The sequence below is a fragment of the Mya arenaria genome, chromosome 1 (assembly GCF_026914265.1).
Source record: "Mya arenaria isolate MELC-2E11 chromosome 1, ASM2691426v1".
Taxonomy (NCBI): domain Eukaryota; kingdom Metazoa; phylum Mollusca; class Bivalvia; order Myida; family Myidae; genus Mya; species Mya arenaria.
In genome coordinates, this window is record NC_069122.1 from 19,620,546 (window position 1) to 19,634,581 (window position 14,036).

Consider the following 14,036-nt stretch of genomic DNA (forward strand, 5'->3'; position numbering starts at 1 on the left):
ACTTGCCTCCTTCTTCTCATTCTGTTGGCTTGTTCTTGTCTCCCCTCACGCCTCCTGGCCAAAATAATCTCAATGTCTATCAGTCTTATCATGATTTCTAATTCCCTTATTCTGTCATCTGCCATTTTTATAACTTTTCTGTTGAAAGTTCAAAAATTTATCAAGCCAAGCCATCAAAACGAGTCAATTTATATCAAAACATACACGAATGTGTGATAATTCGAGCATAACTCGGAACAAAAGTCGGTGGGACCGTATGTAAACCCTGTAAATGTCCAGTTAATCGAGTAAAAGTCGTGTTTTTAATCGTACTAGGCCGTAACAGACCGTACTAGACCGTACTTGGAACCGTACAACAATCGTATGAAAATCGTTTGCAAATTGTGTTCAAACCGTGACAAACCTTGCTTGACCGAGTATATCCGTGCTTTGTTCGTACATACTCGTGCTACATTCGAGTCTAAATCGTACTAACTCATGCCCAGGCACGGTTGGAGCTCAATACTCGTACCAGTCAACCCGTGTATAACCGAGTATACCATATTGGAGCCGTGTGCCCAACCGTGTTCTGTGTGAGACAGGCTTTAAGCGAGCGCTCTACCACTTGAGCTGGGGTCCCCTTGACATTCATTTTTTGTTTGTAAATATTATTATAGAGCTCTTAATGGAGATTCAAATTTTGAACGTTTCACGCATATTCTGTTATAAAAACAGTGAATCATTCATTAACATGTCTTTCACTTCTAGGTTGTACACTGGCCATTCATTTTGTGCCTCCCGATTTGAAGAACAAAGGGACTGCACAAGCCGCCCTGTTAATGATTGGGGGCCATGGGCAAGGAGAGAGAGGGGTCGGCAACATGACTAACGTTTGGACCGGAAGGACCGGGATAAACATACCTTTCTACGGCTCACAGTCACTCTGGGACTTTTACCTGTGTGTGAGTATAACTTCTCTATTAATTTCTTAAATTTGACGATGGCGGTATTGTTTGCATTCCAGTGTATCACTCAGTCCAATCCAGATAGGGGCGTAACTTAGGGGCGTAAGCTTGTTACTAACGCCCCATCCCGAGAACCGCAATTTATTTGGTTTAAGGTTTTGACAGGAGGGTTTAGGGGAACTCCTGGATTGTTTTTTTTTTAAATTTCTAATCCGAAATAGTGCAGGTTGTGCGTATGCTTCTACTTTTTTCTCCTTTATTGAAATCGAAAGTAAACTTGGACGAGTTGGGGGGATGTTACATTGCCCCCCCCCCTCCTGCCCGGAAAACGACGCTTATCGCATTTTATCAAAAAAATTGTTTTGCAAAAATGCAAAGTATAATATCTGTGTGTTTTAAAAATACCATCTATAATGAAATGCATTAGGTTTTTAATGCCAAATTTCAATATCAACGAATATCACCATGACAATTCTTAGATAATTCAAAAAATAAAGTTTAAGTTTTAAACTAACAGACATTGTGACATTACTACACAATTTGTTTCGTTCCATTTTCAGTTGTTGGTGCAGCCGAAGTCTATATCAATTGTCAAGCAGGTTCTTCTTTCTTCCTGTTTTAAGTTTGGTAAGATATAAGAAACGCATCCGGAGCTCCTAGGCCATTCTTACAGAAAAACCTCGGATGTATATGGACGGTTTTCATTCTCATAAATCGGTGTTTAAGTCCGCTGCAAGTAGATCGCGTAGTAGTTTATTTTAGAAGTTAAACTTAATGACTTTACTCTCGGGAATCTTAATCATGTTTGCAATAATATATTTTACTGGCAATCTATTTAAACTTAAATCAATAAATACAAGCTAAACACTACATTAAATTAATGATATAATTAAAAAAATTACGAACTACTTCATTTGATGTACCGGCATACATCCGATGTTGTTTTCGATAAAAATGGCCGAGGAGTTCCGAATGAGCATAATAATTCATCACGTGTTATACACACACTGTTACCGCAGGCACTAAAATTGCCCTGCTTTGCCCATACGACCGTTACATTGTCGTATCACTAATGCACAAGAGGGAAAAATACAATCGAACCTCTGGCTCGAACTGGACCGATTTTATTATACTGAATGTAATCATTCCCGCTTGGCTCGAACTCCCAGAGGCTCGAGGTAATTTTGCCGTTGCCTTGGAGTTCGAGCCAACGGGGCTGGACTGTATTAAACTTATAATTAAAACAATGTTTCTATCAGTCGTTAGTCAGTACTTAACAAAACTGTTTTCAGACCGTGATCCTTAAAATTGCACTCTCACAGATTGATTATTTAGACATTTTTTAAATATTTTTTGACTTGGTATAAGCCACTTTCTTTTGCATATATGCCTGAAAAACAGATAAAAGACTGCTGACAAAAGATCAGATCGCAGATTTTCATATTTTCGTTCGAAAATAAATGTTTTATGGCTAAAAGTGCTACTAACGGTTTAAGAATAAAGCATAAAACATCAATTATTGAACTTAAATATAAAATGTGCGATCTATTTTTTTTTGTCAGCAGTCTGTAATGACCGGTGTCCATGCATTTTCGCATAAGTTGGCACGTTCCAAGACAAAAAAAAAATATATATAAAAAATTGTCAAAACGTTCAGTTTGTGAGAGAGCAGCTTTAAAACAATGTTCCAATTAGTCGATAATCAATGCTTAACGAAACTGTTTTAAGACCGTGACCCTTAAAGTTACACTCTCACAGTTTTATTGTTTTGACAACTTTTTTATTTTTTGACTTTGAATGAGCCATTTTTTTGCGAAAATATCTGAAAACGAGTGATATAAGACTGCGGACAAAAGATCACATCGCAGATTTTCATATTTCCATTCGAAAAATGTTTTATGGCTAAAAGCGCTACTAGTCAATTTAATCAAAAAAGAAAAAAAATGACGTTTTCGGCAATTTTCCAACAATTGTGATCAGTTTTATTGTGAGTTATTTTATATCACTGAATCGAAGGCACTGATGCCAAGATAAGCTGATTTTCGGACAAAAAAGAAGAAGAAAAAGGTCAAAACTGTAAAATTGTGAGACTGCAGCTTTAAAAAAAAAATATGTGGCCTATTTGTTTTTGTTTTCATTAAAGCTGAACCTGATGCGTTGAGCCTCGAAGTGAGCATGCAGGGTGGACAACTTTCCATCACTGTAACTACAAACCTCGGGGAAAACTTTAACGCCACCACACCGTACGATGTTAGTAAAGATATTCTTTATATATGTTTTACCTTTTTTTTTTTGAAAAGAGATCGATTGTCATAACACGTTTAAATGTAATATACCTTGATGAAAGACCGGTTGGTTGCGAATATAATATCATCATATCAAAATACGTTTTTAATTTTAAAAATAGAATTTCTTGCATAGAATATATTAACATTGTGCGAAAAGCAATCTTATCCTATCTGTAAATGAGATTTAATTGCTTTATTGATCGTAATGCGACTAAGAACGTCAATTTCAAGACTCCAAATGGTCAATTTACTCGTCGGGCCACGTTTGGTACATGTTTGTAACACCTGAAAAGTTACGTAAATGAACGACTTTTGGTGCTGGTGACGTCGGTATCATCTGCGGCGTCTACGGACTCCACTCACTTTTACCAGCCCAACTGCGTTCATACCCAGATAATGACATAAATCACGCAATTCATTCCTTAAGTACAGACAATAACTTAAGATTCAAGATCTAAACAAAATTATTGAGTAGCATATAAATGTTTGTTGTAACGAGATACGTCTAATTAACATAAACTATTTATCATCCATTCAAGATTAAACGTGGTGACAGTGTTTACCTTGGGGACAAGTGCCCTAGTAAATTCAGAGTATTGCCCCTTTAACGTTAAGCAATATAGGGTTTAAACTTTAAACATTGTGCAAAAAATAACTGAAGTAATCATGACGAAACTTGGTGATAGTGTTTGTGAGTATAATGCCTCGGTGAAATTCGATAGTGGGATAAATCTAGGGTTATGCCACAGATAAAGTAACAGGTTGCGGAGTCAGTAACATCCAATCTTTATTCAACTTAGTGAGTGTTTAGAGGCATAATGTATTGACCAAGTTTTGTTGTGAGATAAATCTCTCAAGTAGCATCAGAAGTATGCCCCTTTATCATGTATTGTTCAGGTCTCCGTGGCCTAGTGGTTAAGCGTCCCCCTACGGAGAGGGAAGGTCGGGGGTTCGATCCCTGGCCGCGTCATACCAAAATACGTTAAAAGTTGGCACAAGTAGCTCTCTTGCCTGCCGTTCGGCCTTTAAAGGGTAGTGCTTGGAAAAGTGGTGTACTCAGTACTGGTTTAACCCAGGAAACTTGTAACCCGTGTATCGGTGCTTAACACCGAGCACGTAAAAGAACCAAGATGTCTCTTCGAAAAAGAGCTAGGGTATCGCACCCGGACTTCCTTGCATCCCATCGCTGTCTCTTCCGCGTGCTGTCCCTTCAGCAAAAAACCAAAGAACTCCGTTGGAAATAAATGCATGCACTTTCACGGGTAATCCTTGACTGCAAGGTCTAAAGATAGACATACATACATACAGTTATGATAATCAGTCAAAGTTCCAAATTTACCAAACATATGAGGTCTCTTTCAAATATAAAATTTGAACCACATTTGTTTGACTCTGATTTCTTTTAAACAGGCAACCAATCAGATTTAGCGGAATTCTACAGTAGTTACACGTATAATTTTGTTTTACCACAGGAGGACAAGCAGCTTAAAATTCAACTCGTGCGCAAGGGCTTGACAGTGGGTGTCTTTGTCGGAGACGGAGAACTTATCACCTTCCAGAAAACCCAAGATCTTAGAGGTAATAAAGACTTCTCCGCTGATACCAAGTTATACTGGAAAATACACTTCCCGATTAAAAAAATGATAGCGTGATAGGAAATTATTCGAAAAGGGAGTTCGGTGCAAAACAATGAGCGAAAAAAAACCACAATACATTTATCATATGGAATCCTTATCGTGATGACCCTGATCAGTCGAAACCGATACACTGTGTATTGATACACACACGTTAAATGACGTAACATTTGCTGAGTTGGGACACATACACAGTCAATTGATACACAATAGTGACATTACATTACATTTGGAGAGTTGGCACCAATACACTGTCAATTGATACACAATAGTAACATGGCATTACATTTGCAGAGTTGGCACCAATACACTGTCAATTGATACACAATAGTGACATTACATTACATTTGGAGAGTTGGCACCAATACACTGTCAATTAATACACAATAGTAACATGGCATTACATTTGCTGAGTTGGCACCAATACACTGTCATTTGATACACAATAGTAACATGGCATTACATTTGCAGAGTTGGCACCAATACACTGTCAATTGATACACAATAGTGACATTACATTACATTTGGAGATTTGGCACCAATACACTGTCAACTGATACACAATAGTAACATGGCATTACATTTGCTGAGTTGGCACCAATACACTGTCAATTGATACACAATAGTAACATGGCATTACATTTGCAGAGTTGGCACCAATACACTGTCAATTGATACACAATAGTAACATGGCATTACATTTGCAGAGTTGGCACCAATACACTGTCAATTGATACACAATAGTAACATGGCATTAAATTTGCAGAGTTGGCACCAATACACTGTCAATTGATACACAATAGTAACATGGCATTACATTTGCAGAGTTGGCACCAATACACTGTCAATTGATACACAATAGTAACATGGCATTACATTTGCAGAGTTGGCACCAATACACTGTCAATTGATACACAATAGTAACATTGCATTACATTTGCAGAGTTGGCACCAATACACCGTCAATTGATACACAATAGTATCATTACATTACATTTGCAGAGTTGGCACCAATACACAGTCAATTGATACACAATGGTGACATGGTAGTACATTTGGAGAGTTGGTATCAATACACTGTCAATTTATACACAATGGTAACATGGTAGTACATTTGCAGAGTTGGTATCAATACACTGTCAATTGATACACAATGGTGACATGGTAGTACATTTGCAGAGTTGGTATCAATACACTGTCAATTGATACACAATGGTGACATGGTAATACATTTGCAGAGTTGGTATCAATACACTGTCAATTGATACACAATGGTGACATGGTAGTACATTTGCAGAGTTGGTATCAATACACTGTCAATTGATACACACTGGTGACATGGTAGTACATTTGCAGAGTTGGTATCAATACACTGTCAATTGATACACAATGGTGACATGGTAATACATTTGCAGAGTTGGTATCAATACACTGTCAATTGATACACAATGGTGACATGGTAGTACATTTGCAGAGTTGGTATCAATACACTGTCAATTGATACACACTGGTGACATGGTAGTACATTTGCAGAGTTGGTATCAATACACTGTCAATTGATACACACTGGTGACATGGTAGTACATTTGCAGAGTTGGTATCAATACACTGTCAATTGATACACAATGGTGACATGGTAACACATTTGCAGAGTTGGTATCAATACACTGTGTATTGGTAAACAATAGTGACATGGTAGTACATTTGGCGAGTTGGTATCAATACACTGTGTGTTGTTACACAAGAGTGCCATGGCGTAACATTTGCAGATTTGGCATCAATACACAAGCTAAACTAAATTAGTATAAACACATAAATTATGTTTAGTAATTTAAATAAAATAAAATTTAACAGGAAATGTTCTGAGAAATTACTTGATCATTTCAAGTTGTACTCTAATGTATAATGCAAATTTAGAGACCATCTTAAGTACACATTCTTTTTTTCAACGAGCTATAGAATCGCACCCTGAAGTCCTCTCTGTTTCTTCGAATCTTCTGATACCTGGATATGACTAGGAATTGCAGTCACTTCCCTCCCTTGTCACTTATAAAATTAATGCACAATTCTTGATGGCGTCATGTTGGGGCTCAAGCCATAATGCAGTAAATGGGTGCAAAGAGACCTTTATAAAGTCAAACAAACATTTGTGAAATATTTGTTTAAAATTGCAAACATATTCATTTTTACTGCCCTAAAAGGTCTGAATCGGTAATTTTTTTGGATATAATTAATTGGAAATGGAAATTACTATGATTTCAAAACATGCAATTTTATGTAACTACGCGTTTTCGAAGAAAATCCATGCAGTTGTTACTTCCTTTCACAGGGAGGCTCTCCACAGGGGAAAAAGAGTGTCAAAAACAAAAACCAAATACATGAAATACAAGAAATGCACGAAAAAAAGAGAGAAAAAGTGTTGATTTTAGTTCAAGATGGTTGTTTATTTCACTCGTGGACATAAATAAGTAGTATTTGCACTCGTGGTGCCATCCGAGAAAATATATTTTCCATGGCCACTCATGAAATAGAATACGGTCTCACTCTGAAACCAAAAACAATATCTAAATCATTGAAGGAGCGATACCATTATATGGCAACATAATCCTCTGTATCATTTTAGGAGCGATACCAATATATAGGAACAAATATATCCCATATCATTTTAGGAGCGATACCAGTATCTTTAACAAATAATCTCTGTTTCATTTTAGGAGCGATACCAATATATAGAAACAAATATATTCGATATTATTTTCTGAGCGATGCCAGTATCTTTTAACAAATATTCTCTCTATCATTTTAGAAGCCAGTATATACAAAAAGTATACTCTGTATCATTTTAGGAGCGATAACAATATATGGGAACAAATATATCCTCTGTAGTGTATTAGGAGCAATACCAGTATACAGGAACAAATATCCTCCATATTATTTAGGAGCGATACCATCTCTGGGAACAAATATCCTCTATATCAATTTAGGACGGATACCAATATATAAGAACAAACATCCTCTGAACCAATTAGGAGCTATACCAATTTGTGGGAACAAATTTCCTCTATATCATTTTAGGAGCAATACCAATATGTGGGAACAAAAATCCTCTACTTCATTTTAGGAGCGATACCAATATGTGGGAAAAAATATCCTCTATATCATTTTAGGAGCGATACAAATATAAAAGAACAATTACCCTCTTTACCATTAAGGAGCGATACCAATATATAGGAAATAATATCCCTATTTAATTTTAAGAGCGATACAAATGGGAAGGAATATGAACAGATAACCTCCATATCATTTTAGGAGCGATATCACTATATGGGAACAAATAACCTCTGTATCATTTTAGGAGCGATATCAATATAATGGAAAAAAATAACCTCTGTATCATTTTAGGAGCGATATCAATACAAGGGAACAAATAACCTCTGTATCATTTTAGGAGCGATATCAATACTAGGGAACAAAGATCCATTGTATCATTTTTGGAGCGATATCAATATACGAGAACAAAATAACCTCTGTATCATTATAGGAGCAATAACCTATTTCATTTTAGGAGCTATATTAATATAAGAGAACAAATAACCGCTGTATCATTTTAGGAGCGATATCCATATATGGGAACAAATAACTTCTGTATCATTTTAGGAGCGATATCAATATAAGAGAACAAATAACCTCTGTATCATTTTAGGAGCGATATCAATATAAGAGAACAAATTACCTCTGTATCATTTTAGGAGCGATATCAATATAAGGGAACAAATAACCTCTGTATCATTATAGGAGCGATACCAATATTAGGGAACAAATAACCTCTGTATCATTTTATGAACGATACCAATATATAGTTTAATTAGGTATAATTTAAAGTTTACTTCAAATGCATTAAGCAATATGTCCATGCGTACAAAGCAGTAAATATATATGTCAGTGTGTGTATACGACGTGATAAATTGCTTCATAATGCTACGGTGGGAGGCAATATTTTGCTTCGAATGAAGACTTTAAACAAAGATAACTTCACTATTTCTTCACCATTTTAAATGAAACATAGCGCAGTCAATGCCACTTACAGAGCCCGCCTTTGGTCTTTTACCAGAGTTTGATTGAGAGATGAGTTTCTTAAAACACTTCGACAAACCTATTCAAAATACGGCCGCCTGACGAAGCGCTGTCACAACATTATTTTGGAAACAGATTTGTCGAAGTGTTTGATGAAACTAATCACCTTACCAAACATGGTAATACAACGAAGGCGGGGCTCATTAAGCGACATAGACTGCTATTAGTTTTATTTAAAATGGTGTAGTAAAAGAAAAGTTATGTTTATAGACTTTTTTAAGCAAAATGTTGCCTTCCGACGTAGCATATATGACGTAAGTTATCACGTGGTATACACACACGGATGTGATACTTCACAGTCAATGATCATCCAAATTTCAAGTTATATATGTACAAATTACTATACAATACATTGGATAATGCGCGAGGAGAGTATAACTTTAGAAGAAATATTTATCCTTAATAATTATATATATATATATATACATATATATATATATATATATATATATATATATATATATATATATATATATATATATATATATATATATAAAGCTTAGATCTTTGCCTTTAATACATACATCGAGGGGTGAAAGCGAAAAGGTTCTATCTTCTTCTTTATTTAATGTCACTTAGAACCTTTTCGCATTCACCCCTCGACATACATAGCTTTTTTACTATTTACATTGATATTTAAACAGGCGAGTAACTCTACATATTTTATGATATTTGGACTATCTTATCTACATGTACATGTGTTTATGTAGCTGTTGTTTTGAATATCAGTATAACACATGTAGGAACTAATATCCTCTTTATCATTTTAGGAAACATACCAATAGATATTAGCGGTCTGAGGTTCGGTCATTGTAGAAATAACCCGAACTCCAGCGGCTTTGTAGGGGTCGTCAACGATGTAAGTGCATTTATGTTTTATGAAGAAACATCTTAAAGCTGCATTCTCACAGATTGAACGTTTTGACAACTTTTTTTTATTTTTGGTCTTGTAACGAGCCAATTTTGCGAAACTGAATTCAAACCAATTATATAAGACTGCTGACAAAAAAATCAGAATGCAGATTTTTATATTTAAGTTAAAAAAAAAATTTCGAACGGAAATATGAAATAACTGCGAGCTGATCTAACGTCAGCAATCTTAAGTCATTGGATTGCCGATATTTACGCAAAAATTGGCTTGTTCCAAAACAAAAAATAAAAAAAGTTTCAAAATTTTCAATCTATCGGAGCGCAGTTTTAACCTAAATAAAAGTCTTAAGCTCGGTATTTCCTTTTTTGTTTAACAAACAAATGTTTCAACGTTGAAACTGGAAATATCTCAAAGCTTAAATATTCAAATACAAATACGTTTTCGAAACAATCATTTGAAATTAAAGTCTCGATTTTATTTATAAAGTTTTCAAACTTAGTTTCATATTAATTATGATCATTTCCACAATACAAAAAAAACGGAATTGAATACCTTATTTGGTATTTAAGTGAAATTGATTAACTAGAATCTTCAACACAGAAGTTATTCGAAATTAAGTTTGTTTTTCTTCTTTTTTAGGTAAAGTTTTCAAAGTGCGTCCTAACGAAACATGAGGCTTTGCTGAGTCCCCCTCTTGTTCCGGTTCCATAAAAAGATCAAAATATCACATAATGTGCCATATATTTGTTTGGAAAGATATCTAATAAATTTCCTAAAGAGGAGTGTTGAATTTATCCTTAACAGCATCGTCGGCATTCAGTCAACGCTACTTAAGTAGCACAGAGCCTGTGATCGAGTACACAAGTAGCACAGAGCCTGTGATAGAGTACACAAGTAGCACAGAGTCTATGATCGAGTACACAAGTAGCACAGCGCCTGATTTTGAGTACACAAGTAGCAAAGAATATGTGATCGAGTACACAAGTAGCACAGAGCCTGTGATCAAGTACACAAGTAGCACAGAGCCTGTGATCAAGTACACAAGTAGCACAGAGCCTGTGATCAAGTACACATGTAGCACACAGCCTGTGATCAAATACACAAGTAGCACAGAGCCTGTGATCAAGTACACAAGTAAAACAGGGCATGTGATCGAAAACACAAGTAGCACAGAGCCTGTGATCAAGAACACAAGTAGCACAGAGCCTGTGATCAAGTACACAAGTAAACCAGGGCATGTGATCAAAAACACAAGTAGCACAGAGCCTGTGATCAAGTACACAAGTAAAACAGGGCATGTGATCGAAAACACAAGTAGCACAGAGCCTCTGATCAAGTACACAAGTAGCACAGAGCCTGTGATCAAATACACAAGTAAAACAGGGCATGTGATCGAAAACACAAGTAGCACAGAGCCTGTGATCAAGTACACAAGTAGCACAGAGTCTATGATCGAGTACACAAGTAGCACAGAGTCTATGATCGAGTACACAAGTAGCACAGAGTCTATGATCGAGTACACAAGTAGCAAAGAACATGTGATCGAGTACACAAGTAGCACAGAGTCTATGATCGAGTACACAAGTAGCACAGAGCCTGTGATCAAGTACACAAGTAGCACAGAGTCTATGATCGAGTATACAAGTAGCACAGAGCCTGTGATCAAGTACACAAGTAGCACAGAGTCTATGATCGAGTACACAAGTAGCACAGAGCCTGTGATCGAGTACACAAGTAGCACAGAGCCTGTGATCAAGTACACAAGTAGCACAGCGTCTATGATCGAGTACACAAGTAGCACAGAACCTGTGATCAAGTACACAAGTAGCACAGAATCTATGATCGAGTATACAACTAGCACAGAGCCTGTGATCAAGTACACAAGTAGCACAGAGTCTATGATCGAGAACACAAGTAGCACAGAGCCTGTGATCGAGTACAAAAGTAGCACAGAGTCAATGATCGAGTATACAAGTAGCACAGAGTCTATGATCGAGAAAACAAGTAGCACAGAGCCCGTGATCGAGTACACAAGTAGCACAGAGCTTGTGATCGAGTACACAAGTAACACAGCGCCTGATTTCAAGTACACAAGTAGCAAAGAATATGTGATAAGAGTACACAAGTAGCACAGAGCTTGTGATCGAGTACACAAGCAGCACAGCGCCTGATTTCAAGTACACAAGTAGCAAAGAATATGTGATCGAGTACACAAGTAGCAAAGAACATGTGATCGAGTACACAAGTAACACAGAGTCTATGATCGAGTACACAAGTAGCACAGAGTCTATGATCGAGTACACAAGTAGCACAGAGTGTATGATCGAGTACACAAGTAGCACAGAGTCTATGATCGAGTACACAAGTAGCACAGAGTCTATAATCGAGTACACAAGTAGCACAGAGTCTATGATCGAGTACACAAGTAACACAGAGTCTATGATCGAGTACAAAAGTAGCACAGAGTCTATGATCGAGTACACAAGTATCACAGAGTCTATAATCGATTACACAAGTAGCACAGAGTCTATGGTCGAGTACACAAGTAACACAGAGTCTATGATCGAGTACACAAGTAACACAGAGTCTATGATCGAGTACACAAGTAGCACAGAGTCTATGATCGAGTACACAAGTAGCACAGAGTCTATGATCGAGTACACAAGTAGCACAGAGTTTATGATCGAGTACACAAGTAGCACAGAGTGTATGATCGAGTACACAAGTAGCAAAGAGTCTGTGATCGAGTAGACAAGTAGCACAGAGTCTATGATCGAGTTCACATGTAACACAGAGCCTGTGATCGAGTAAACAAGTAACACAGAATCTATGATCGAGTACACATGTTACACAGAGCCTGTGATCGAGTTCACAAGTAACACAGAGTCTATGATCTAGTACACATGTAACAGAGAGCCTGTGACCGAGTACACAAGTAACACAGAGTCTATGATCGAGTAAACATGTAACACAGAGCTTGTGATCGAGTACACAAGTAGCACAGAGCCTGTGATCGAGTACACAAGTAACACAGAGTCTATGATCGAGTACACTAGTAGCAAAGAGCCTGTGATCAAGCTCACATGTGACACAGAGCCTGTGATCGAGTACACAAGTAGCACAGAGCCCGTGATCGAGTACACAAGTAGCAAAGAGCCTGTGATCAAGTTCACATGTGGCACAGAGCCTGTGATCGAGTACACAAGTAGCACAGAGCCTGTGATCGAGTACACAAGTAGCACAGAGCCTGTGATCGAGTACACAAGTAGCACAGAGCCCATGATCGAGTACACAAGTAGCACAGAGCCCGTGATCGAGAACACTAGTAGCAAAGAGCCTGTGATCAAGTTGACATGTGGCACAGAGTCCGTGATCGAGTACACATGTAGCACAGAGCCCTAGATTAAGTACACAAGTAACACAGGGCCCGTAATCGAGTACACAAGTAGCAAAAAGCATGTGATAAAGTACACAAGTAGCACAGAGCCTCTGATTAAGTACACATGTAACACAGAGTCTATGATCGAGTACACGAGTAGCACAGCGCCTGAGATCGAGTCACAAGTAGCAAAGAACATGTGATCGAGTACACAAGTAGCACAGAGCCTGTGATCGAGTACACAAGTAGCAAAGAACATGTGATCGAGTACAAAAGTAGCATAGAGACCGTGATCGAGTACAAAAGTAGCACAGAGCATGTGATCGAGTACACAAGTAGCAAAGAATATTTGATAGAGTACACAAGTAGCAAAGAATATGTGATCGAGTACACAAGTAGCATAAAGTCCGTGATCGAGTACACAAATAGCACAGAGCCTGTGATCAAGTACCCAAGTAGCACAGAGTCTATGATCGAGTATACAAGTAGCATAGAGTCCGTGATCGAGTACACAAATAGCACAGAGCCTGTGATCAAGTACACAAGTAGCATAGAGTCCGTGATCGAGTACACAAATAGCAAAGAACATGTGATCGAGTACACAAGTAGCACAGAGCCCGTGATCGAGTTCGCAAGTAGCACAGAGCCCGTGCTCGAGTATACATGTAACACGATGGAAGTTTACGCTAGGTATAGAACGGTCGCGCCCACTTTATATCTTTCCGCTCCGATATGGGAGTTAACGCTTGGTATAGAACGGTCACGCCCATTCCACTTCTTACTGTT

General features: G+C 37.4%; 2 protein-coding genes across 5 annotated transcripts in view; both read left to right on the forward strand.

The window, feature by feature from the left end:
* LOC128231955 (uncharacterized) overlaps positions 1-10,653 on the forward strand; it is a 47,007-nt gene extending 36,354 nt beyond the window's left edge. For all 4 annotated transcript variants that reach the window (XM_052945276.1, XM_052945248.1, XM_052945258.1 and 1 more), the window contains 6 exons: positions 748-941; positions 1,505-1,571; positions 3,088-3,194; positions 4,705-4,810; positions 9,771-9,859; positions 10,511-10,653. In XM_052945276.1, the coding sequence (XP_052801236.1) occupies positions 748-941; positions 1,505-1,571; positions 3,088-3,194; positions 4,705-4,810; positions 9,771-9,859; positions 10,511-10,582 (635 nt within the window). In that variant the 3' untranslated portion in view covers positions 10,583-10,653. The remainder of the gene's footprint in view (positions 1-747; positions 942-1,504; positions 1,572-3,087; positions 3,195-4,704; positions 4,811-9,770; positions 9,860-10,510) is intronic.
* A 126-nt stretch (positions 10,654-10,779) lies between these two features.
* On the forward strand, positions 10,780-12,000 carry LOC128225349 (uncharacterized). The gene has a single exon (XM_052935389.1). It carries the CDS (start codon positions 10,780-10,782, stop codon positions 11,998-12,000), a length of 1,221 nt encoding a protein of 406 aa, XP_052791349.1.
* The last annotated feature ends 2,036 nt before the right edge of the window (positions 12,001-14,036 follow it).